At 40.5% G+C, this 27130-nt stretch overlaps 2 protein-coding genes across 7 annotated transcripts in view; both read right to left on the bottom strand.

Moving 5' to 3' along the window:
• Positions 1–935: 935 nt before the first annotated feature.
• Positions 936–22031, bottom strand: TOPBP1 (DNA topoisomerase II binding protein 1). Of its 6 annotated transcripts, none has more exons than XM_042817517.1 (28): positions 22013–22031; positions 21665–21752; positions 21022–21156; positions 20297–20440; positions 19337–19518; positions 19009–19202; positions 18276–18455; positions 17731–17900; positions 17029–17192; positions 16285–16532; positions 15775–16094; positions 15068–15240; positions 13769–13980; positions 13335–13627; positions 12177–12350; positions 11213–11322; positions 10181–10304; positions 9664–9813; positions 9054–9162; positions 8308–8500; positions 6916–7142; positions 5690–5853; positions 4170–4284; positions 3524–3687; positions 3034–3174; positions 1925–2014; positions 1387–1548; positions 936–1169 (listed from the first exon to the last, which is right to left on the bottom strand). In XM_042817517.1, the coding sequence occupies exons 2-28, from the start codon at positions 21743–21745 to the stop codon at positions 1026–1028; spliced, it is 4563 nt and encodes a 1520-aa protein (XP_042673451.1). In that variant the 5' UTR covers positions 21746–21752; positions 22013–22031; the 3' UTR covers positions 936–1025. The 6 variants fall into 6 exon arrangements, with proteins under 6 accessions (XP_042673451.1, XP_042673450.1, XP_042673452.1 ...); XM_042817516.1 differs by having other exon boundaries at positions 21980–22013; XM_042817518.1 differs by lacking the exon at positions 22013–22031 and adding an exon at positions 21968–21986.
• Positions 22032–23199: 1168 nt separating this feature from the next.
• The window catches only part of LOC122159720 (C-C chemokine receptor type 5-like), a 12883-nt gene continuing 8952 nt past the window's right edge, over positions 23200–27130 (bottom strand). Inside the window, 3 exon segments of the mRNA XM_042817532.1 lie at positions 23200–26640; positions 26920–27039; positions 27042–27130. Coding sequence (XP_042673466.1) covers positions 25559–26640; positions 26920–27039; positions 27042–27130 — 1291 coding nt within the window. The 3' untranslated portion in view covers positions 23200–25558.

The raw sequence follows: 27130 nt of genomic DNA, 5'->3' as shown, positions 1-27130 counted from the left end.
GATCTGACAGCAGCACACTGTCACTGTGGTGTTCAAGACCTGGGACAGAAATTTTCTCACCGTCCTCTTTGCTTCACTTGTGCCCTGCCTATGTGACAGCCCAGGCTCTTGCATTGCAGGTGTCCACTTGGGCACTGTCTGCAGCTGTACAAATCTTCAGAAGAGTGCTGAAGAAATACCTGGAGAGCTGCTCACACTCAGAAGCCTGCTGTACCAAGTCTGCCCTTCTGTCCAGCCCCTTGTGTCACAGTACTCACAGGACTTGTGTGGCTCCTGGACATCTCTGAAGCTTACCTGTGAAATGCCAATAGTAGCACTACCCTTCCATAGCAGCACTTTCTGAGAGCAAAGGAGAAAAAAACAACAACAAAAAAAATACTCTACAGCCCCTTGTTCTTGTCTCCTACTTCCCATTACCTATATAAAAACCCAAAGCAACATCACCAGTTATTATCACAAGTTAATTCCAAACTGATATTTAAGGCATTAGTAAACAGCGTTATCTTCAGTATGTGACCCCAAAGCAAGACAGAGATGCACTGGTACAACTGGCACTCACTAACCATTTGTTAATATTTGGAAAGGCAAAAACTTAAAGTTTTTTATGGAATAATTTACTACTAAAATGTATAAGCTTTTTTTGGTTTTTTTTTTTTTTTTAAATCTAGTTTCTCTTTTGGTATTTTCTCTTGGAGCAAAACCAAGAGGAAATACTCAACATATAAGTCCACTACTGGAATGACCATCCATGGCAATGGCATTCTCATCAAGTGGTGTTTTCCCTACCAAAACAAACATAAAGTGTGCTGAGCATCTCAAAGTATTTATTATACGGTGCTGTCCCTAAACCAAATCGTTAACAGCATCAGTAACCAAAAAGATCTTCCCTATGAATATTACTGTAAACCTATTTTAATCTCAGGACAAATGAGAAGTGAGATTCAAAGCTTTTAATTTTTGTGGTGAGGATGAAAAAATATAAATACGAATATATAAAATGTACAACTTAAAAGCACAGAGCTTTCTCAGTGCATTCTGGATCGCTTGACTCTGCTCATTTCTCCCGGTGCTTTTCTTTTCTGGGATAATCCAGTCCCAAGTTCTTTGCTGTTCTGGAAGCAAGGCTCAGCTTCCGGCAGGCAGTAAGACTCCATTGGGGGAGGTGGATCCTTCAATAGAGGAAAGGGAAAAAAAGCTGCTTAGCTCAAGGAGGATCTTCTGAGAACTAAGAAATTGCTCAGTTGTTTTCTAAGGTGTAAAATTAATAAAATGAGCTTTGCACACACACACATCTAGAATATTTTGCAAGCTCCTTGCTCTGGCAGAGGCTCCTAGTGACCTGCTGGAGGTGACGGGCCTGCCCTGTCCTGCCTGCACAGCACACACCTGGATGAGGAAGTCTGCAATGTACTCTGGCTTCAAGCAGTTCACTCCCTGGGCTGCCGCCTCTGCTACGTTCACCCTGGTGTCATCTGGCTTCAGCTTACTGAAGTCAGCAAAGAGATGAGTCGCTTCTTTGAAGAAAGACACAGAATGACCAGAGAACACCTACAGATTAAAACACGAGAGACAAAAGCTATTAATTTTTTTGTTCCTTCCCCTATGGGAGATAAATGCATCTCACGACCTATAAACACGCACTCAACTATCAAACCAACACAAAACAAAATACTATTTTCTGTGCATTCTGCACCATCTTTACCTTTCAAAGCCAATCCTCTCATCAGAGCAGGGCCCACAAATTCTGTACTCAGCAGTCTGAGCAATTTTGGCTAGGCCCTACTACTAGCATAGACAATAACCTGCACAGAGTTTAAGAAATTATACCAATACCTTAAAAAGTAACAATGAACAGTCAACAAAACAACAGAAGATAAAAAAAAAACAGTAATGTGTACTTTCTTTTTCCCAGAAAGCTACATACTTTTGCTCCTCCTGACTGAAGAAGGCGTCGGAATCCTGCTTCCTTGGTGTGGTCAACATTCAGGATCACTTTCCAGCCACTGAACGCTCCCTAGATAAAAGACTCCATTTAGCCATAATGAAGTTCACAGATCCCTCACTTGCCTCTTTCAGGTGTACCTATCAGACAAACATTTGCTATCATCTGTTTTTCTAAATTGTAGAAGGCAGAAAAAAAGCACAGTGTAAAACTATCAGGTGAACACCACGCACTCCACCAGCTTTCCACCACGCCATTCCACCTGCATGGAAGGTGGGCAAACCATTCTATTCAAAACACTTGCAACACCAACAAGAAACAAACATCTTAAGAAAACCTGTGTACTCAATTACATACTCAGCTACAAAGCTGAGTAAGAGCACTTAGGGTCAATATATTTCCAAATAGGCAAGGGACATTCTTTCTCTCACACTCATTTAAAGGAGATTATAAAATACACGTGAGTTACACTGATGCAGTTGAGACACTGGCAGTATTTCCACCTTTCAGTGAATACTTTCGTGTCTGGTTGGAGAGAGCAGCTACAAGGACTTGGTGAGCTCCTGTTTCACCTTCAGAAATGTCACAGAAAAACTGCAGAACTTGCACTGTGTAACATCAGAGCAGGTGCTTTGGGAGAGGTGTCAACTACCGCCTTGTTTGAAGTACAGTATTTCACCCATTGCTAGATATGGGAAAATGCTTTCCAGTGAGCTGTATTCACCTGTATGGCACAACAGGGATTTCTAAGAGTTACTGCCAGCACCAGCCATGGTTTTCTGGTAAAACCAAGGGATAATCCCAGCTAGAGCACAAACAAAGGCATCTGAATGGCTGAATTACGCTTACATACATCAGTAACCACCTGTCTAGCTCTGCAAACAGCATGACTAGTGGGTGGTTCAGGAATAGATTAAGATGTAATAGATCAGCACTAAAAGGTTACTCAACTAACTAGAAGATGTCCAGCTAAGCCATTTTGTTCTTAGTAAAACAGATTCATTTTTCCTGCCAGAGAAACTTCTGGGTTTCTCAGTGACAGTCTTGGCCATCCACACTGTACACCCTACATCCAACACACATCTCAATACCTCAGTAATTCCAGTTTCTTGCCTTCCTTTGTGAATTTTTTTCCTCCACCTCATGGCTGCAAGCGCTAGCTTCTTCTGGTTTACATTGATCCCAGGCAAAACATTAAGTATGGAATCACTTCCCCACTCATAATCTTCTTCCTAGAATAATCAGAGGCATGAATTACAAAGAAATCTTGTCAACTTTACTAGCAGAAAATAATAAAAAAACAACAAACATCCAGAACAAATCACAACTCAGTGTAGTTCTGTGCATCAATTTTATCTGAGCAAAGCAGCTCCTGATAGAATTAGAGATATGTCTCTTAAATGCACGTAATTACCATGGCCATGCATAAAAACTTCCCACAGGTTTGCTCAGCAACCTGTTTTCAGAGACAAGCTTGCCAAAAGTTTCTGAGGTACTGGAGCCTCTAAAAATCCCAATGTTCAGCCACACGAGACATTAAAAAGTGCAACATTCTAGTTTCTCAGTAACGAAGCTACATGCCTGAACAAAGCAGCCAGCTCCTCTACATGCCTCCAGGTAGGAACGATGAAGCACCCATTTTCCAGCTGCCATCGAGGCCAGGAATTTCTCATTTCGAAGAGGATGTCCCACAACGATGTGTGTGCAACTTGGATCAAAGCACTGTTTCTCAAGTACTATTCCGCCTTGGAGTTGAGGATTTAATACGATTCAAGTTATTTAGAGTTCAGGCTGTACCACAAAAAGATCACTCAAAGTGAGAATTATTTGAATTTTTAAAAAAATCTCAGATTTACACTGAAAATATTACGATTGAAGTGATGAGGGAGAAGCTGGCAAGGAAAGAGGAACTCTGGGAAAAGAAAAAGTGGTGGTGTAACAGAGACAGGAATGGGAGACACCAGAAGAAGGCAGATTCTAGACACTCCCAACAGTAAAGAATGGGGCTGTTGTGGAGACAGCTGAAAGAAACTGCCAGAAAACAAAACCATTGCTGTTTTATGGCAAAGCTGATCACTCACATAATAATAACATATTCAAGGAATTGCTCACAAGCACAGAAAACCATAAATTTGAGAACTCTGATCTGATGTGTCGTTAACAGAAGCCCTTTCTTTTCCCAGCTAACAACACACACTATTGCATGCATTTCACAAATATCTGGTACCTAATTCCTCAATCAGATGGCAATAGTCAAATCTTTCTTGAGGATTAAGAGAAGACAGCTGAAATTTACGGCATTTTTCTGGTTCTTCATCCACCTTCTCATCTTCTGTAACAGCCTGAAAATATAGCAACAGATTTTGGAAATATTACAGAAAGATGAGTTTGACAGTTGACTGTTTCCCTGCAAGCAATTCTGGGTTATTTTTATGTTAAGTTTTCTTTTAGCATGGAAAAGAAGAACCAAATCTGTCAATCACTTGACAAAAGCTGGATCTTATCAAATCAGCATTAAGCACCTGCTTAACATCCTCTTGGTTCCCCTTTTTTTAGGGCAGAACTGAATAAATCTGTCATAAAAACTAATCCATATTCACTGAATGGCAAGCTGACATGAAGCAACCATCCTCCATCTATCACACTGCCTCATCCATTCAGGCTTTCTTTAACTCCCAAGGCTCCCTATATACTTCCACCACAGTTTACTCACTAACATGGCACTTCAGCCCTCTGAAGACACATGGTTGCTGCTGGAAGTTGATATACAAATGATATACTGAAGGCAAAAGCCTACTTTTCCTAGTTACTTTCAAGTTCACTACACAACATTATATTTCTGAACCAGGTTTATGTCCAGAACAAAGATAGGCAGTTGGCATTTAAGCCTAAATTCCAGATACCATCTGCAAAATACAGGCCTAATGTTTTTCCATCATCCAAACATGGCTAGAGTTCCCCCTCCTGCTTATAAGCACCCATAAAGCAGCAAAAGGCTGCAATGAGGTCTCCCTGGAGCCTTCTCTTCTCCAGGCTAAACAAGCCCAGCTCCTTCAGCCTATCTTCATAAAAGAGGTGCTTCAGACCTCTGATCATCTTCACGGCCTCTTTAGGACCTGCTCTGTCACTTCCATGGTTTTTTTTGTGCTAGGGGCCCCAGGCCTACACGAAGTACTCCAGATGGGGCCTCAGAAAGGCAGAGGAGAACAATCACCTCCCTCGTCCTGCTGGCCATCAGGATACAGATGGCATCCCAGGCTGCAAGCACGCTGCTAGCTCATGTCCAGCTTTTCATTCACCAGGACCCCCAACTTCCTCTTCATAGGGCTCCTCTCACTGCACTTCACGTGGATGCTGTTGCCACTGCTGAAATGCACCACCCACCAACTCACTGTGCTCACATCCACTGTTTGGTCTCCATAAGCATTCAGCAAGCATTGATGGATGTCAATGGGTGCCATTTTTTCCACACCAAAGAATTCAATGCCACACTTCTGCTTCAGAGGCACTTGCATGTCAGACACCATTTTGTCAGACTGCATCCCTATTGCCATCTGTCACATGGCAACAACATGTAATGGAATACTGTTGGGAACATTTAACCTCTACTGCCATACCATCGACATCTGCCTCTGATGTTATGGGCAAACATAATAATACAGGAGGCATTACTTTCAGATCAGCCCTTAAAGTATAGCTGCACTTCTAGAACACATACAATCATGAGCATTTCTTCAAATGTCAAACCTTTTCTTTGGGCTGTGGTGCCACAGGAGGGTTAGCCAGTGGGAATGCAATGCTGGGAGCCTGCGGGGTGGGGATCAAGTGATCTTTAATGGGTGTTTCAGGATCTCTACATACAGGATTCTTCAGATCTTCAATCGTACCTCCATCTCCAGCCTCAGGAACAGCTGAGGAAGTAAAACACTGTTACAGGACCTGTCCTTGGCTGAATATAATTATGGACAAAGTACAAAAGTAGTTATCCTAAAAGGGTGCTACAAAATGCACAGCTAACATGTCAATATTGCCCTTCTTAAAAGGTGCTTATACCACAGACCACCAACTGAACCTTACAGACTATGCCCCTGGATGCCTTGTTTTGAAAAGCAGAAAAACCTCAAATGGCCTAACTTCTTATGCTAAACGTACTTACTCATTTAAACAAAAATAAACAAACAAAAAAACCAACACTGAATTTAGCTAATTCTCTTCAACCTCCTCTAGGACAGCAGTTTTCAGTGGAAATTCTTCAGAAGAAGAATCTCTACAAAATAGATTTGTTGGGGGGGGGGGGAAGAGGTGGCAATGGGCAGAGAAGTAAATGATTCTGCTAATCTGTCTGGAGGTGGGAAAAAAGCCAAAATGGATGAAAAACCTTAAATGTGTTGCTTTAGTCCTGCTTAGTCCCACCAGAAGATTGAGACTTCAGAAATAATAGGAAAGATAAGCACAGTATCTTGACTAAATCATAACTGAACCAAATTCATAAGTAGCTCTGAGATACTGTTTTTGGCACTTACAATTATCTTCTTTCTGTTCCTTCAGTCTTCACCTACTAATATTTAAAACATTCTGCTGCTAGTATTCCTATTTGAATTCCACTGCATCTACCCTGACTTGCTAGCTGGAAACCAGCTGAGGATCCAAATAAAATTGTGGAGGATATTTTCTACAGTTGATACAGATTATTTTCAGAAAAGCGCTGCCACTGCCGTGGTGTTTAACCACAGATGGCAAATAATTAGGAAAGCTCTTTTTTTTTTTTTTAAGAAACAGCAACACACATAGAGTAGACCTCAAAAGATGAAAAAAGTATAGTTTTACATTCAAGAAATGCCAATGATGTTCACTCTCTAAGTATCTGGTATTTTTGAAGTAAAATTTAAGCATTACCATATTTTAAAATCTCCAAAGATCAACCCGATGCTGTACCAAAGAAAAATGGTATTTTATTTCTGATTTCATTTTACCTATACCAGCAATCTCTGCGTCAGCTATGGACCCTTTGAAGGTAGACTCATCCATGTTCCTATTAACGTTACTCTGAGCTTGCTCTGTGTACTGGGAAGGACTGTTAGGCCATTGAAAGTTGCTGACAAGTCTCGCTCTCTCCTCCCTTGCTGTAGGATCATCCCAGATGATCTGCTCACTCTGGGATGGCTCCGTGTTGATATCTGTGAGAGCCTGACGAGACTGCCTGAGGGAAAAAGCACAGATACCTTAAATATTCCTTCGTTTTTACAGAAGACTACCATGCTAGGAGGTAACATTCTAACAATCACATCAACTGTAACATCCAAGCGACATTATTAGAAAGCATGCCCAGAAACGTGGAAGCCTCCAGCATGAAAGCAACTTTGGCAATCTGTCTTTGTAGATTTAAGGGTCAGTGTGGCTGAAAAAAGGCAACCAAAATGTAAGCAGGAGATATTTCCACCATGTGTCACACTGATAAATTATTCCATAATCAGTGCACTCTACCCTTTACTGAATCTTTTAATTTGCAAATAAACTCCCAACTAAAGGAATGATTTTGCAAGATTTCAATTACATTCTCATTGGAGCTCAGCACCCTTGGAGCTAAAATACTATTCACTGTGATTACACAGAGAGAAATGAAAAGAGGATAAATATTCACAAAATGCTTTATAAGAACAACTACTATTTGTTGTATGGGAACTGCTGAGTCACGGCCTGAACCTCTGATTGATCACCTGAGGCAAGCCATGAGTCAGCCAGAGGAGCACAGGTGAAGGCAATTCAGCTGTGCTGCCAGAAGGGGTGGAGTCAGGCTGCACCCCTCCTAGACCTATTTAAGAGCTGGCTCCCAGTAGGGAAGGATCTCTTCTGGAGATCACCTCTCTTGGTGTTTTGTGGTGAGCCCAGTCAAAGGGTAAGCTCTTCCACTTATTCTCTTTTTGTTATCATTGTCTACTTTGCCTAACTCTCTTGATTATATTGTGATTATAACATCTTGATATCTATTGATTATACAAAGTACAACTACTATTTGTAGATGACTGAGGTACTGAAATATTGCAGCACTGTTTTCCTCAAATATCTCTAACAATATAACTAACTGAAGACAAATCAGTTGGTTTGCACAATTCACTTCAATATTAAAGAGCAATTATCTTCTACTACTTTTTTGAAAAGCAGATATACTCATTTATATGTAATCTTAGGATTAAGATAATACTCTGATTTTTATCTAGCAGGTCTTGTTAAAGATCCTAAATTACAAGAAAATGAAGTATATCAGAACAGAAAGACAATACAACTGAAAACTCTGAAGATCTGTTCATGTTTCAGTGACTGAGTAGAGAGGACAAGATAAGATACACCGTAATGAGAATCAATACCTTAGAGCTTCCAAGGCCCTGCTGCGGCCATTTCGCACAGACCGTGCGCTATCAGGAGTGGCTGGAGAGCTGTCAAAACTGTTCCTTGAAAGGGATCCTCTTTGTCCTTGTGGTTTCACTATTGATGTGGCAGACATGATCTCCTGCAGCTGCCTCTGGAAGCTCTCCCTCATTTCCAGCGCCTGGGTTAAAACTTCAAGAGAATAAACAAAGCCCACAAGATCAAGATTACTACAGTAAGTACAGCCACACAAGTCAATTTCCTCCCTTGTATCAGGGAGGAAGGTTATACAATCAAGGAAGGAAAGACTATCCAGGAAAACAATGTATAACTGAAGTCACCCCTTTCTTGTCACAAGCAGGAATTCACATTTGGATCACTTCTGAAATTGTTTATGTGATCTGCCTTATATTCCACAACTCTCCTGTAACACTTTTCTTTACATAACACAAAAATGTATACAAGACTGATTTTCTGTGCTAAAAATCAAACTTTTTTTTTTAAAGAAATAGCAACTAAGTAATTTGTAATGATTACCCTATTTTTTATGGGCTGGCAAGATCTTTATACCAGAGAGCAAAACCCTCCCTCATATGGACCAACAATGGCTAGCTGTATTTGACTGGTAAACAGATACAGTAGCTAAAGCTTTCACATCTTAACATTCAGCACCTGAAACTGTAGAAGGCTTACACTGGCAGTTTGACATTACATGACTATTCTGAGAACAGGAATTTATACTTACCTCCCCTGGATTCACTTATTCCAACGTGCTCTCCTCCTGTGCCAACTGTTTCCTTTATTTGGTCAGTTGTTAAATCATCTTCAGCATCATCTTCATCCACTGGAATAACCTAAAGCCAATAAAGACAAGTAGAATTCTTCAATACCACATCTTTTGTTTTTACCTTTGTTCATCATTTGTGAAAATTCTGATAAAGAATAATCTTGCCTTAGAACAAGCCAATCTTTCTGCCACCACGTCAGTAAGACAGCAAAAAAATAGCATTAATGACAACACCTACTCTGCAGTCTATAGGTCTTCTAAGTCAAGTTTATGGCTTGGATCTCTTGCTTACTTAAAAAAGAAGGCAGGGAATGGACTACACTATTTCGGATGTGGAAAGCACTTCTAATCCTGAAATGTCTGTGTTTGCTTCTATTGTCCCAGAAGAGAATTATAAATGCAGGAAAAGCATGAAGCAGCATCTGCAATAGCAATTAATTACCAGTGAAATCTGCTTCAGCATATCACTGAATAAACAATCAACTTTGTTTATTACATTCAACATAACAGCCACGTGAACTGAATTCCAATGATGCCACAGAACATGAATTTCTATCACACACCATACCTCACTTTCTTCTGCTGGTTTTCCAGTGGCTGGAAGCTTACTGGAAGAGGAGGGCCTGAAATCTTGCACTGCACTGATGTCCAGGCTCATTTTGGGATTATAAGTGTGAGGAAAGAGAGATTCAGGAAGCCGTTTATATTCTTGGGCACACTGTAACAATATTAGTTAATATTATAAAGATGAGAAACTGGAAAAATTAATACAAGTTCCATATTTAAGTACAGGAAAAGGATCACTGAAAGAAGTAGTTTACACCAGAGAAAAATGCAGCTCTCATTCTGGGAAACATGTAGCAGAACTGCTGAATGGAAGAGAATTTCTTTTTCCCTTACAGAGTACAAGGGAAACGCATGCCAGCAAAAAATGTTTGTAAGTTCAAAGCAGAATGTGAAACATCAATTCCTATATATGCTCAACATAAATTCCAGCAGAAAATCAACTGCTATCTAATGAGTTTTAAGCCTTCTTTTCTGTTCACTTTTAGTAAAAGGGGGAAAAAAGCAAACAAGCTTCATACCTCTAAAAGCCAGTGTTCTGAAACAATATGTATTCCTCGTTCTTTAACTGATCTATATTCCTTGTTGTTGTCGTTTTGCCCTCCCTTGTAGATGAAGTGTGTCACTGTTTCATCAAAACACCATCTAGAAAATAAAAATGGAATATAACTGGAGAATATAATTATTTATCTAAAAGAATCAGCAGCTGATCCTAGAAATACATCTACTTTGATGAAGAAAGTGCGCTCATTATTTACTTAGCCATAACAAAAGAAAGACAACTTTCAGTTTCAGGACAGAACGCCTTCAATCTCTTCTGAAAGCATTTGTGAAGTAAACAAAACTTAATCTGACAAAGGTATAAAAGACAGTTTGGGGTTTTGATTTGTTGTTACTACTAAGTAAATGAAGTTCCAAATCAGTTTCTAAAAATAAGTGTGAGCAGTTTGTTATGTGCTTTTCTTTTACTTACATATTGAATTGCAACTGGAATACCAGCCCATGAAGCTCAAAATAAAATATAGGATTTTAAAATGTAAACTCATAAAAATTAACTTGTTATCTAATGGAAATAGTTTGTAGTTCCTCTCAGTAACAACCTATTCTTTTTAGTTTCTCTAATCACAGAACTTAGCCATGTTCACAACCTGTAAAATAATTAGTTCTGAGCCAGAGAGACACACATTTTCAGATCAGATTCAAAATCTAAAATACAAAGTCAATTTTAAACTTCCCAAATGCCAAAAATTTCAGTATCTTCCGCATAAAAAAAAAAAAAAGAGGAAAAAAGAACATTTTTCTGCAACACTAGTAGGCTTCAGGATCAAGTTTTCCAGGAACACAGAGAAAACATGACTAACACAGAGAAAACATGACTTGTTTTATATTAGTGTGTGGCTGTATTCTTGGACATAAATCATTTAAGATGGTGAAACTTAAAGCTCAGCTATAGCAAGAGGTCCCACAGATGAGGGTATTAGAATACTAAGATTCATATTTATTTCAATTCCCACAGTGCAGAAGCTTAAAAGTTGTGCTTTATTGTCTGATACCTGTAGTCTGCACCAAGAGAAGCTGCTATAGCATTCAGTTCACTTTGCTTCTTACTAAGTTTTTTACTAACACATATAACAACACCAGCTAGAGGCTTGAGCTCTTCTTCCTGTTCAAGTACAGGGAAAGAAAAAATCATGTTTAGAAAGTGTCTGCATGAAGAACACAAATATTTAAGTATTTAGTGCAATATGTGATAATATTTCCAATAACAGGAAAAGGCAAACATTTTTTTTCTCCCAATCTCCACGTCAAAGGAGAGCACAACTGGCCTTCCAAGCACTAGGAATCCAAAGACAAAAGATTCACTCTTAGCCAGTATCCCTAAACCATACTGTGCTTTTTTCATCACAGACTGACCACTTCCCTAAGCACCAAAATTAGGGAATTATCAAGCCTGATTCCACGAAAACATTGCACTCTACCACAGTGAAAAGGTTAGAGTTCAGAAACTACAGAATAAGAAGTAACAACCTTCCCTTGCTGAATGCCATTAGTTTCATCCCCTCCTTTGTAGTACATGTGCAACAACATGAGAAGCAGTACTAAAAACTCTTTTCTCTCGCTTCTTTGCCTGGTTTCTCTGAGTAGATTAGGCTGGAGCTCTGAACTTCAGTGCAATGTGAAATATTTAATCCTGCTCATCAGGAGCCTAGGAGTTCCTTAATTGTTATAAAACCCTACCATCCTAATACAACAAAAACTGAATTGTCACAGCTTTATAAACCATGCAGCTTAGCAACTCCTTAGTATTTGGGATGGCAGTACAGACGGGAGAAAAAGATTTTTAAATTTCTGCCTAGTGTCTTATCTTGCTTTATTCACCGCTGAAGATGCACAATCATACACATTTTTACTCAAATCTATCACAATGCACAAACTCCTTTATAGCTTAACTCACAAAAGCTACAGCATTTTCTTCATCAATTTATGTTCCAAAAGCTCAAAACCAAAATCTCCTACCACTTCTGGCTGTGCAGCCTTCAGCTGAGGGCTGGCAGTAAGAGCTTCTGTATTCCGAGTGCTGTTTGCCAGTGCCAATTTCAGGTTTCTGCCAATGACTTCAGAAAGAGGGGTGCTCAGCTTCCTGCTCCTTTGACCAAGACCTCCTGGAGTATCCAAAACTGCCAGAGCATCCTACCAAAAAAACAAAGTAACTGACTGACCTTCATGAAGGTGTTACAACCAACATTCTCATAAAATCAGGACTGTGTCCTACAGTAGCAGCTAGCAAGCACAAATCAAAGTACCACTGCACAAAAACTATACAAGAGAATCCCAAACTCAGAGTATACAAATTTAAAACAGGAAGAAGAAAAGAGATGATTTAATCCCCTTTTTCACTGTCATCGGGGAGAACTGCCTGCAATGGAAAGAAGCCAGCAGCCAAAGCCAGGTACTCCCAATCCCAAACCATTTCCAATGTGCATTGTTCCATTGGAAGGGAAGAGGGGGGGAAGGGAGGAGCGGGGAAAAAAATCCACTAGCACAAAAACCCAACAACTTGGCTGAAAAATCAGTGACTTCACCTTCTAATCAAGGCCCTGATAATAAAAAACAAATCTGAAGGCTTCACAAGCACATTCAATTCACTCAACAGCCATTCCAGCACTCCTGGTGGTTTCCTCACCATGTTTTAAGGCTGATAGTTTTTCATGGCTTTCAGAATGAGACAGTGAACCCAAAGCCCTAACCCATTTTTCAATTTGCAGCAATAATTTTCTTTATTAAAGTCATTAAAGTAGTGTTTCATCACAGAACAAGTAAACATTTGTTTCCTAATATCTGGAGGAGTTAACAAGCCTTCTGGTTGTATTTCTCAGTCGTTCAATGTAAAGAACAGATTATGTTCTATGAGGTGTAGAACACATAAATGCAATAGGCACAAAGCAGCTTTGTTAACGACATTAAAACATCTACTATGCAATAGATTTAATTCACATGTTGTTAACTAGAAATATATGCAAATTAACTGAGGTCGTTCTGGCTTTATTCGAAATAGAAAGGCTGTAGTTGACAGGGTAAAGAGGCTTACAATAACATTTTTGTACTGTTTTTAAGTTTATGCATATCTTTAAATTCAATGGCTCTATCAACACAAAAATTTGCAAAGAGCATTACCTTTACATCAAAAGAAGGCTTGAATAACTTGTCTTTGGAAAGAAATTTTGATGGTGTATCAAGGTGTAAAGATGGTTCTTTTTGTAGCAGCCCTCCTGCTGCAGGAGGAGTTGCTGTTTTCCCAACATGATGAGAGATTACAGCTCGGAAAGCTTTACTCTGAAACCTGTTGATATCAAGAGGGGTGACGGCTGGCTTTTTTCCAGCTTTGTGGAGATAAGCAGGTTGTTCTGGAGAATCAGGAAATTTAGTAGTTGGTGGTGTCTTGCTAAGCTTAGTAGTGGAACTCTCATCTTTGAAAGGAAACAAACGAAATATAAGCAAGCCATCTGATTTCTCTTTTAAAAAAACACAGATATCACATACACTTGTTTGAAAGTGTATTCATTCATCTGACCTTCCTTCCCACATTCCCTAGCTTGCTAATAACCAACCTTCAGCATCTGCATGTTCAACCAAAAACTTGCTTTCGTCTGCTCTCTTTCCTGTCCTTGCAGACTGCAAAAGCCAAGCTACAGTGACTGCAGGCAAATTCCACTTCTTTGCAGCCTCATACTTGGAACCATCCGGCTCTTTCGCCACAAGATGGGTACTTGCAAACATTCCCTTTTTTGCATTGGCTTTTCTCACGAAGAATTCTTGGACTCTAAAATTAGATTAATAAAACATTTATTTAGTCATAAATAAGGTTAACTTGTGGCAAGTTTATAATGCTATAAAATACATTCAAGTGACACAAAGAGAACCAGCAGAATTATCCAAGGCCTGTTTCCCAGCAGAGAAGGACTTGGGGGTGCTAATGGACAAAAAGCAGCATTTGCTTTTGCATTTGCAGTCTGGAAGGCCAACAATATCCTGGGTTGCACCAAAAGTGGAGTGGCCAGCAGGGAGTGGGGGGGTGACTGTCCCCCTCTGCTCTGCCCACGAGGCCCCATCTGGAATACTGTGTCCAGGCCTGGTGTCACCAGTACAGGAGGGATATGGAGCTACTGGAGTGGATCCAGAGGGTGACAAAGATGATGAAGGGCTGGAGCACCTTCCCTATAAAGACAGGTTGAGGGAATTGGGCGTGATCAGTCCAGAAAGAGAAGGCTGCAGGAAAATTCATTGCGGCCTTTCAGTAATTGAAAGGAGCTTACAAGCAGGAGAGGGACTAAATTTTACATGGTCTGATAGTGAGAACAAGGAGAAATGGCTTTGAACTAAAAAAAAAAAACAACAACAAAGGGGAGATTTAGATTAGATGTTAGGTAGAAATTTTTTACTCAGAGGGTGGCGAGGTGCTGGAACATGCTGCTGGAACCACACAGAGGTCGTGGGTGCCCCATCTCAAGACGCATTCAAGGCCAGGTTGGAAAGGATCCAGCATGCCTGGCCTAGTGGTTGGCAACCTTGCAGGGAGGGCTACAACTACATGATCTTTAATGTCCTCTCCAAACTAAGCCATTCTATGATTCTATGAATGTAGAAAATCTGACATCTGAAAAACTGACATTTTTGTGTCAATTTTGTCTGCAAATTTATAGAACTACCAAGTCAGGGGATTTGGGCAGAAATCAGGCTGTGTGAAAACAGAGCAGATTTCTCTAATGGAGTGGGAAATATTTACACAGTCATAACTTAGATGAACAGAACCCAAAAGAACTTTATGTTGAAACATTTTAATTCTATAAAAGAAGAAATTTGTAAGCGATTCAATCACAGTGGCTGTATAAGAACAGAAAGGAATATACCTTGCTCCCAGAAGTCCTGCCAGATAAACCAGTGAGTCTCTCTCTGCACCAGTAAATTGGCTAAAAGAAAGAACGCAGTCCACCAAAGGAGTAACTCCTTCCATTACTGGGACTGGTGTGAAAAGTGGATTGGATTGGGGATCTAAGAGGAGCTGCTGTTCCACACACGTTACCTTAAAAAAGACGACAGTATAAATCACAGATCAAGCCAAAAAGCAACAGAAAACTGCAATAGCTCAGAGGGTAGTGAGGTGCTGGAACAGTCTGCCACAAGAAGGTGTGGATGTTCCATCCCTAGAGATGTTCAAGGCCAGACTGAACAGGGCCCTGGACAGCCTGATTAGTGCTCAATCTAGTGGTTGGCAACCCTGCCCTTGGCAGCAGGGTTGGAACTAAATGAACTTTGAGGTCCCTTCCAACCCAAGCCATTCTATGAGTCTAAAGTACTGGCAGACCCTCAGACCAGAAGCCTTTGAGTCATGAGTCTTATTTAACAAGCCTGTAGAAAATTTCATCTTTGAAATAGCTAAGATACCATAAAGATGCAGAGGCTTTAAGGAATGCTTTCATTTAGCAAATTCCAAAAGAAATAAGACTAATTTCTCAACGTCTTATTTGCAGAAAAACCACCAGTAACTCTGCATTCTAGCAAGACGTATTTATAATAGACATGTTCACTCACTGGACTGAAAATATAACTCCCTTACCAGCCATATATTCGTGACAACATCACCAACAGTTGGCTCCACAGAGCACCCCAATAAAGGTACCACAGCATAGTCTGCAATGATTCTGCTTTGCAGCGGCACAGTTTTCCCAGCATGCTCCTTAATCAGATCTGCAATGCAGGACTCATCTTCTTCTCCAAAACCCAAAAGAAGAAATCTCTTCCTGGCAAATACACCTCCTTCATCCAGTGCAGAAGGCTCTCCCAAAGAACCGTTACAGACAGAAGACTGATTCTCTTCTTGAACAGTCACATGAGTAACATCATTGAAGCTACCACATGCTAGTTTCTCAGCTTCAACTAGAAGAAAAAAAAAAAAAGAGTAGCAGTTTGACAAAAACAAGGACAATTCGAAATAGCTGCATGGAGAATGACTCCTAAAAATACAATATTGAAGTTAAAATGCTCAACTTTTAATAATTAAGTGCTTGAAAACTCAAATTCTAACGACCTGTTCAACTGTCAACGGCATGCTAAGCCTTGCACCTACCTAATGTAGAATCATTACTGACATACTGAGAGAGGAAGTCGTCTTCTGCAGCTTGCTGGAACTTTACAACATTCACAGCTTTCTTCTTCAAGATGCTGTTGTTTTTGGGAAGAACTAACTTTGCATCAGGTTGTTCCAAAACTGTATTCACTAACAGCTGGTAGTTTTGAGGGATATATTGCTCCACTGGACAGAGATAGCCTTTACTGAACGACTCCAGTAACCACTTTGCTGTCACTATATGAGGCCTATAAAATAAAGCGTTATACAAACAAGTTACAGCAGGTCTCAGAACTGTGATTCTTCTTTTCCACTCTACAAACTATGTAACACGTGCACCTTAAGTCTGTAACTCCAACACTAAGGCATGCTAAGCAGACTTTACAGACTTTACGACTTCATGCTTAAGTATGAGAACAGACAGTTTCTTATTTCTTTTCTACAATTTATATCAGCATCATATCAGCCCACTGCTGGGTTGCCAAATCCTTCCTCCTCAGTGTATTAATACATTAATCACCAGTGAGAACACTTTTCTATTTACTGAGGCAACTCATAGCAACCCAAAATTTACAGTATTGAAGAGCACGTCAGGAAGGAGTTGCAAACACCAGCTGTAATTCTTCTTATTTAAGACAAGAGCTACTTAGGATTTCTAAATCAATACATATTTTCTTGCTCATGAGTTGGTGGGAGAAAGCAAGCAAGGCAGAAGTAGTCCTTAGGCAATACAGCTATCAGAACCTGTGAAGTGTCTTGTCCAAAAAGTGTTTCAGCTCGCCACCGTCTTCCCCCAGAATGATGTGGGTAACATCCTCATTAAGCTGATTAAATCGAACCCCACCACCGCAGTTAATAAGCCTTCTCATCTTGTCCAGCTTCCTACCACTGAAGCCACACAGATAGACCTGCAATGAAAACACAGCAAAGATAAAGGCCTTAAAGAAAAAAAAAAAAAAAGTAGAATATTTTGATACAGCTTGCTATGACTGTTCTAGAACTCAGAAATAAGTGATGAAATTTCAGAAAAGTAAAAAAGAGAAATGAAGCATTTAAAATTTGACTAATTCATCTTCGTACATTATTCTTGAAACATCTGAATATTGAATAATGTAACAAACAGCCAGCCAACAGTTTATACAACAGAAGTTGTATAAACAAAACAAAGTAACAAAAAGCAAAATCACACACCATTTCTGGAACCCATTCACTATTGTATTTAAAAGTATGTTTATGAAAATGCAGGCATATTATACATTTAATATAATGAATTTATTTTTTATGCTCCTGGCACACAAAAGCTAGTACATAAATCGAACAGAAACGTGTTACTTGCTGCTGATAAAGCAACATAATTTACTCTAGCAGCAACTGCCAGCACCTCAATCTAGTGTGCTTCCACATGTGAAGATGGAACATTTGGAATAAGTCTATTGTTAAACATACTCGACAGCCATCTAATAAATCTTCAGGAGCTTGAAAAGAGCTTATGTCCAAGTTCTCCAGCTCATCAGGAGGAGGATCCAGTCTGCTGCTCGTTGCAGAACTACAGGCAGTTTCATTAACTCTACTCAAATTTACATTGGAAATGCAGCTGACGTCCGAAAGGGAATGAGCTGCAATGGAAACAAAAGAAGATGCATTACTTTTGGCTCCTCTCTTTCCATTACTTAATTGAAAAAGAAAAAAAAAATAGAAAGCTCTCACACTTGATTTTGTTGCTCTAAAAGAAAATGTAGTCTGAAGAGCAGATAAGTAAGGCCTTGGTTAAACCAAGGTTTTATTTACACACGTATCTGAATACTGGTCTTACTAGAAACAGTGCTTATGTGCCTTTTCAGCTTTTCACAAAAGCAAAGCAGAAACCAAGTTTCAAAACATTATCACTACAAAAGTAGAGAGCACTCTACTAACTTTAAATAGTTCTTCCTTCTTTCTATTCCAAACGTTTTATACCTTACCTTAAATGCATCCTAAAAGGTGTTACTTACTGTCAAGCTTGCTGGCATGACTGGTGGGTGTGGAGGTACTGGGTGTACTGCTTAGTTTTGATCCAGTCTCTATTTTATACATTGTCTCATCTTGACAGAAGCCCTTCTCAATGCTGTCAGAAAACCACTGCACAGGCACACAGTGGACGTTCCATTTTTTGGCACATTCGTACTTCTGACCTTTCAAGGTTAAATAAAATTTTTAAAAATGCAAGTTACTAAAAGACTGGTGCATCTGTGTTCACTGAAAGATGGATGCACATTAAAATCTGAAAACTCAAATAACTGATTTTGGGGTGCAAGTTGTACTACCTTGAACTCATGAGCTGCTATTTACTTGCCTTTATTTAAAGTTGGAATAAAATCTCCTTGACAGTGAGCTCATGGTACTGCATCACAGGGCACGAAACCATTATAAACCAGCAAAGTATGAAGAAGCCCTCTGCAGAGCTTTCATCAAGGGTTCCACCACTTACAGCACTGCTAACAGTATGTCATCTTGCCATACACTTTTGATAAGCTCCACCTACAAGAAGTTTTTCAGTTTTATTTTGCTCTATCTACTGAATAAACTGTGATATAGAGCCAGTGCCAGCACATTCTAACATTTAGAGCAAGGTAAGAGTGCCTCATGCTACTCTTCCCATCAACACCACTTTTCTACACAGAAGCAGCAAGAGCAACACTACTTCAAGTCAAGGAGGGAAAATAATACGCATGCTGTAAGTTTTACCTTTTGGCTCTTGAACTATGAGGTGAGTGCATTCATTCATCTTGAGTTGCCCTGAATACTGCCCACCATGTTCAGCCGTGAGGCGCTGGACTTCTTTCCTGTCTGAACTACTTAAGCCAGTTACACAAATTGTACAGCCAAGAAACACAGGACAAGTGTAGTCTTCCATGTTAACATCAGTATATCTCATCATGCTAAAAGAATGAAAGGGGGAAAAGAAATACGCTTTTTTTTGGTCTCAATTAGAAAAAACAAGCAGTGTGCATAACCATAAGAATTACTGGGACCCAACACAAAGTAAGTTTTACTTCGTTCCAGTTTTCATTACCTTTGCTGAGATTTATCCCATAGTGTCTTAACCCAAGAAGGAAGCAAAATAGGTTTTTTCAGAGAAGCAGCTACTAAGTATTTCTTGCTGCCAACTTCTCCTGCTATAAGATGAGTTACTGACATATTGAGGTCTCTGTACACACGTCCACCCATCATTTGTACATATTTATGAACTTCTTCCTGAATGGAGAAATTACAGAAAATCATCAAAAGAAAAAAATAATTAGGAACCTACATCACATCCAAAAATAAATCAGTTTCAATTCTCAGTGGTTTCTTCTAAAAACTAATCAAAAATGTCAATTCCACTTTATTTGCATGGACAGTAAACAATATAATAAGTAAAAGTAAAGTAAAGATGTTACTACCATAAGTAAAAAATTTACTGGTGGTTGTTCTTTCAGGTAGCATATATAAAACAATGTTGTAATATATAAAAAGAAAAGTTTAGCATAACTCATGTGAAGTACAGCTGGCTGGATATTTAATGTTAACCGCAGACTGAAAAAACAGAAATATGTTGTCCTCAGCATGATAGCTGGCCAACAGATCCCTCAATCAGCTAATAAAAAAATCCTCAAATGTACACATATTCTCATACTGACTACTTTACATGTTACATACTACACATATTCCCATATTAATGACTACTTTACAATGTTACATACTACACATATTCCCATATTAATGACTACTTTACAATGTTACATATGCTTTTGTGATGTAGATACACCACTACATGCATGCTTGTATATCAAACATTATAAAAAGACTTCTTTTTTCTCCATAGTTCTCTACATAAATGACAGATACTCTACAAACAACAGAAAGATCAGACATAGGCATAGGCACAGTTATCATATCACAGTTGCATATACTACGACTGATGCCATAGCAATAAACAAAGCACATGCCACAGAAAAACCTGCTAAACCATCCACTGTGTACAATACGTTACCCGAACATCTTTATCTAGGGTGGTACAGGATATCGTTACGTCAGCCATTGTCATGTTATACACGGGATACTCAGCCCTTGGGACGCATCTCTGGGATTGCATGCAATACAGGACTACCTGTGGTCCAACAATTCTACAACCAAGCTGAATTAAATAACATGGAAAAGAAACAAAACAAAGAAAATGAGCAGAAGGTACACTGGAGCAAGGAATGTTTGCTTTGTACCTGAGGAATCCTGGGGAAGGCAGGGCCATTGCCTATCCTTGTCTAGCTTTACTAGATAAGTGACAGTTTTGTTTTCACATTCTGTTGGAAATTTGCAGTACAACCTTCTTAAACTTTCTGGGCTTGATAAAAACAGTACATCCTATAGCTAACATGCCATTGGATTCCAGACAGCCTATCTTTGTCTGCTGGACAATTTCCTGCCTGTCAAACAAAAACATGTTACTCAGGAGAAAAAAAAAAAAGAGAGCCAGCTCCCTGATTCCAGCAAAATAACTGACCACAATATTTAGTTTTCCACTACTTCTTAATAATCCTTACACTTTACTAGTTGTCTTCTCCACTAAATACAGCACGCACCAAAGCTCTAAAGATTTCATTGTGAATACTGCATCCTACTGTATTTAGTGCAAGAACACAAAATGTGCAGTCTAAGAACATCCATAAGAGCTCCTAGACAGGAAAGAATATAGCTGGTATAAGTTGATGTGTAGCATACCTTTTGGAGATGATTAAAAACAACACCAGTGAAAGGATCACAAATGTAAAGGGATTTATCATTTTCTTTTATATTGAGTGCTGCTTCTTCTTCAAGAATCTGGAGATGTTCTTCTGACTGAAATTCTTTTATAGACTGCAAGAAAACAATGCATATGACCACATTTATTTAATTGATAAACCACAAATAGTTAATAATGTGCAAATCACAAACACACATGTACTTGAAACAGCCCACAGCAGAGCCACCCTGAATAGTATAGGGCAGAACAGACATAAGGCATCTAAAGAGCCTCCCTCAGCCCCCAGCTTTTCACAGCATTCAGACTTAAACACTGCATACGAACTGAGCCTGTCATACAGTGCCTTCAGCTCTGTCAAACCTCTCCAGGTGGGAAAAAGCTCCACATTCTTCCTGTTAAGGTGGATAAGTAACCATCACATGGACCTTCTGGGCCTACCCGGCACTTCGCTCAACGTCAGCAAGTTTTGACAGAATCGCTTGTTCAACCTGGTCAGTACGATTGCTTGAAACACTTCTGTTAGGTAAGCGCAGCGTTATTCCCACATGTACACACGCAGGCTGCATTCACCACCGAGATCACCTCAGCGGAACATCCAGCAGGCCCACAGCTTACACCTACCTCCAAAGCTTTCGAGAAATACTCCGAGCTCCCAGAAGATTTTACGAATTTCACCAAGAACAGCTCCTTGCTGCCTTTCATCCTTTAACTGAGAAGCAAACCCCGGTGAGATTCGCGCGCCGATCCCACCGGCAGCCCCCCCCTTTCCCCCGGGGCCCCTCCTCGCACTGAGGCTCAGCCACCGCCCTACACACCCAACCCAGATCTCCCGCTCCCTCCCCAACCCCAGCACCGCTGTGTGCTCGGTGCTGCCGGTGGGATGCTGCCCCCACGGCATCCCCTGACACCGATCCCACCCCTCACACAGCGCCCTACAGTATCGCGGCGGGCGGGAAAACGGCGACTCACATTGCGCATGCGCGGGAAGGACAGGGGGCGCTGTCCAGTCGAGGGGCGTGGCCTGGGCTGGGAGGGGCGGGCGGTACTATATAGTGACTCGCACCTCGCTTGCGCTGTTACCGGGCGCCCGTTGGAGGCGCTGCCGTTGTCAGAGGGCGGGAAGGGCGCGTGCAGCTGTGTGGGGAGTAATGGGTGAGGGCGGCTGCCTCCTGCCTCTTCACGTGGCTCCTCACGCTCTTTCTCCCTCTCCTTTCATGGATCTTAATTGGCCTCCGCTCTTTAGTTGTCATTAATATTTCCTAAGGCTTGCTGTTGCTTTCGTGCTGCCTGTACTGGAGGTGGTCATTTTATAAGGACGGCAACAAGAAGTATTGCTAGTGAGTCGTAGGACTGCAGCTGCAAGCGCTACCGTTTGGCCACGAGATGGCACCGTCACCTCAGAACCGAGCAGGCTGATGGTGTACTCGGAGGTAGGCTTCTCTGGCACCAGGGGGGACAGACGTTAAACATAATAAAAGCTTAACTTCCCGGGATCTGAGTGAGTTAAGAGGTAATCTGTGAGATTGCTCTCTTCCTATCTCAGTGCACAAAACCAAGTGAAATATCAACCAAAATAGTATGCCTGTTAATAGGTAATTAGGGACCCAAAATAGTGTGTCTGTTAATAGATAATTAGGGACCGGCAGCCTTCACTGGCACTCCAAGGTGCTAAAAGTTGTTGCAGTGGCCTTGTGTTACCAATTGGTGCTGGTTCTTTGCTTGTAAGCCCCTGAGTTTTACTGCCTGCTCTTTCAGCGGTACAGCAACCTGTGATGAGGAGGGATTTCTCTTCATTTATCATCCTTATGGGCTGTTCTAAAACAAGGAGATGGCGGAGGGAGAAAGGATTGAGCAGTCTCGTGCAGAAGTTAACAACCTTTAATGAACTGCATGATACAAAGTATTATGGCTGTCTGTTGGCAATCTTTAACTGAATGCACCAGTGCTGCCAAATACTGTATTTTCTATTTTCTTCTTGAATTTGGATCCAAGTGTGGTACAGTTACTGAAATCTGGTGTATTGTAATTTGCTGAAGTACATTCTCTTCTCAGTGCGGAAGGCTGTGGATGCCCCCTCCCTGGAAGTATTCAAAGCCAGGCTGGATGGGGCCTTGAGCAACCTGGTGTAAAGGGAGGTGTCCCTGCCTATAGCAGGGATTAGAACCAGATGATTTTAAAGGTCCCTTCCAACGCAAACCGTTCCATGATTCTGTGAAGTGACTAACTCTTGATAAGCTGATGATCTGTTAGGCCAAGAGTCTCTACATTTCAGCTCTGTGCTGGGGAAGCTGTCCCTTGAAAAGATCCATGCTGTAGGAGAGAACACTGCAAAGGACTGGGGCTCTTCTTTTTACGTACCTCTCAGAAAGCCTTGTCAGTTCGCTCTTGTACATTCGTTTTATTGCGCATTGCTCCTGCAGAGCTGGTCAGTACCCCACTTGGCACCGAAGCCTTCTAGAGCAAGTAATTCCTTAAAGACAAACTATCTTAGGATCTGAATAGAAATCGTAGAATCACAGAATTGTTGGAAGGGACCTCCAGAGATCGAGTCCAACCCCCAAAATTCTTAGCAAGAACAGAATAAAATATGAAAGCATTTTATGAGTTATGTAGAAGAGACAAAACATACACAAACAACCCTACCTATGTTACTGCATGTAGCTTCCTGTCTCTTTAAAAAAGAAATGCAGATGTTTGTCTCTTCATGCTGAAATTATCCAATTTCTGGTTATACTGATAGTAGTAATTGCTGCACAGTGTCTTAAAAATGTGAAGCTGAAAAAAAACCAAACTTCTGAAAGCGTAATATGGTTTTGTTATGTTTCCCATGTGGAAGTAGTCCAAAAGTAGCGCTTAATGTGACAAAAAACACAATAAATAGTGGTCTGATGAGCAAATATTTCCCTATTTCACTTCCTGCTTTCACAAGCACTTGGCAATGTAAAATTTCTTTGATACTTGGAACTGTTTATTTGAAAAACTTATTTTTTAAAAAAGGCTATCCAGGGCACCTGGGAAACAGACATTACCCTACTGGATCAGAACAGCCATTAAAATACTCACTTTTATATTCCTCTAGAATCTCCAGAGTTGTCCAAAACCAGAAGTATTAGGGGAAATATAAGAAATGATAGAAATGCTATGCAAACTTGATGTAAAACAGTTTGTATTGTGACAAAAGTATGACTTTCATCACCTGAGTACCCCCTTATTTCATGTTCTCTGTGTTCATGTGCTCTGTCAGATCTGAACTTTAATGGAAAACCCAGTTATAGCTGAGCATCAGTCTTGCTAAATATGGAAGAATTATGGAAGCTTTTGCTTTGTAGAAAACTTCCATGAAGCAGGAAGAAAAAAGCACAGCAATTGCCCCCAAATTATGCCTTCTTCAGAAGTGAGAGAGATGCTGTATGTTTTTGGCTTTGTGCATTAGTGAATCCTTTTACTTTTTTTGTGCGTGTGTTTGTTTTGAAAAATGTCTATAGCATATTCTTATCTTCAAAAAGATCTGGGTCAAACATTTTCACACCTTTAATGCTGTGGTGTTTTTGCAGCCATTACAGTTCCATTAATTTCGCGTTTTAAAGTTGTTATTTTATGTAGGCTAGAAAAATGGCAAACAAAATCACTGCACTAAGAAGCTGAAGAAGCCTTATTATCTGCACTTGATCTAACACGGTTAAAGCTCTGTGTATAGTACTTTAGTTTTAAAATATTGCAAACACATTGATTTACTGATCAGTGACAGACCATTGTATTTGTTGTTAATACAAGTAGCATATAAAACTGCAGTTTATCAAAAGAGCATTCTGAAATATCAAACTCCTTATTAACTTAGATGGCAACACTTAGTAGCTCAGACTGTAGTTAAATTATTAGAAGGAAAATCTGAAAGGCCAGTAGCCAACCATGCACAAAGGAAAATATGCCTTGGAATATTGGCATCTTCCCAAAATGCATAGTTTTCCCATAACGACTGTAAAGCTTTTTCATCACAAACCTCAGTAATTTAGCATTATTTACAGAGTTACACAACCATGCTAATAAAGGACCAAGACTGAGTTTAAATGAATGAAATATCTTGTGTAAAATACAGTGAAGAGATATTTCCAAAGAAGCAATATCATTTTCTAATCACTAGGTCACATCAGAAGATCATTTTATAAGTCTGCTAGGTTAGACTCTCAGCTTAGGTATGTTTCTAGTCTCTGTAGCATGTAACTATGCTTCTACTTCCACCAAAAAAAAGCTTTTTTTTCCTTTTTGTTTGCCACAGAGTTCTGTTATCACATCTTCATAGCTAATTTGGTGCAACCATTTCATTTATGTACAATTCCGCGCTGTTATGAGCAAATAAAAGCTTTGCTGTTATGAGCAAATAAAAGCTTTGCTAGCTGTTTGCCATGACCTTGTGCAGATGCATTAGAGACAGTGTCCAGAAGAGATTCTCCAGGCTTTCATCATAGACTTGATTTCAAAAAAGTCAATTCCACTTTGTTTTTTGTTAGGCACAATCTACAGCGCAGCAGAAACTTCTTGCTCTCCAGTAGACTGTGTGTAGGTGGAGCTGGCCCGTTCAGCTGTGTCGGCATAGAAAACTGGGCAATATTTAGAGAAGTGGGATGCAATTTGCTTTCGGAAAAAGCTACGAAGATACTTCCTAAACTTTTCTCCAGCAAAGGCATAAATGACAGGATTGATACAGCAGTGGATCATTGAAATTGTTTCAGTCACTTGGGTTGCTTTGTGCAGTTGACCACTGGTTTCACAACTAGTGATAGAAAATGAATCTTGAAAATCACGCAAGAGAATACAAATGTTATATGGTGCCCAGAAAAAAAAGTATACAATCATGATGATAAATATGAGCCTGACTGCTTTATTTTTCTTCTCATTCCTACATTGTAGCAATGTCTTTATGATTTGTGTGTAGCTGCAGATCATAATGATCATAGGAATAACAAGTCCTAGGATGTTCATCTTTAAGGCCAGGAATTGCTTCCATTCATCTCTCCGCTCCTGCGGATAATGAGCGCTGCATGTACACCGTCTGTTCTCCTGTTGAGTTTTGTGAAATACTATCCCAGGAACAGAGGCAAAAAGAGCAACAGCCCACGTGACAATGCTGGTGAGGATGCCGTAGGTAACTGTCCTAGCTTTTAAAGCAAACACTGCGTGAACTATGGCCAGATACCTGTCTATGGTCAGCAGGATTATGAAAAAGATGCCGCTGTAGAAGCCAAGGAGGTAAATGCCTGAGAGGATCCGGCACAGCGCTTCTCCAAAAATCCAGTCGTGAGCAGCATAATAAGCCCAAAAAGGAAGAGAAAATATAAAAAGCAAATCAGAAATGGCCAGGTTGAGCAGGTAGATGTCAGTCATACTCTTCAACTTCTTGTATTTTACCAGGATAAGGATAACAAGAATGTTGCCTATGAAGCCAAATATCACCACCAGTGAATAAAGCGGTGGCAGAAAATTTGCTGCAAAGTGCTTTTCCTCAGTTCCTGGGCATGGTGCTGAATCACCGTAGTCAATCATTGTTGTTACATCCATGTCACCTAGGTCAGTGGTGTAGTTTTCCATTGTGTGCTGATCTGCAAAGGAAGAGAAGAGTGGTCAGCTGCAGGGAACTCTAGGCTTGGCAGGGAGGGGAATGAAACACAGCGATGGGGCCTGGCCTCATTGTGCCAACGTGCGCTGCAGCCCTCACCCAGGGGGGTCTGGGCAACATGAAGACTGCAGTGACTGCAAAGTCACTCTGTCATGGGTAGAACGTAAGTGCAGTTTGTGGCTTCATGGGAGCCTCAGTGCTGCTAGGGACCATCTCTGGTGGTGTAGAAATGACCCTTCCCCAGGGCACTGACTGCACCCACCTGCTCAAGTGCTGTAATGGCTGCTGGCGAGCAGCAAGTCAGTAGCGTTGGTCTGCGTTCCGATGGCAAAGGCAGCGTCCTCTTCAGAGTCTGGGTCAGGCAGGGGCCATGGAAATGGCTGGCCTTAGGTAGCTCTGGAATAAAAGCTGTGTGCAGCCCTGTCTTGTGAGTGCTGTGCTGGACACGTTCAGCTGATGACCTGCAGGGATAA

Source organism: Centrocercus urophasianus, unplaced genomic scaffold (assembly GCF_019232065.1).
Source record: "Centrocercus urophasianus isolate 14NV4802_14NV808 unplaced genomic scaffold, USGS_Curo_1.0 seq_16, whole genome shotgun sequence".
Taxonomy (NCBI): domain Eukaryota; kingdom Metazoa; phylum Chordata; class Aves; order Galliformes; family Phasianidae; genus Centrocercus; species Centrocercus urophasianus.
This window is presented reverse-complemented; position numbering and strand designations above follow the sequence as displayed.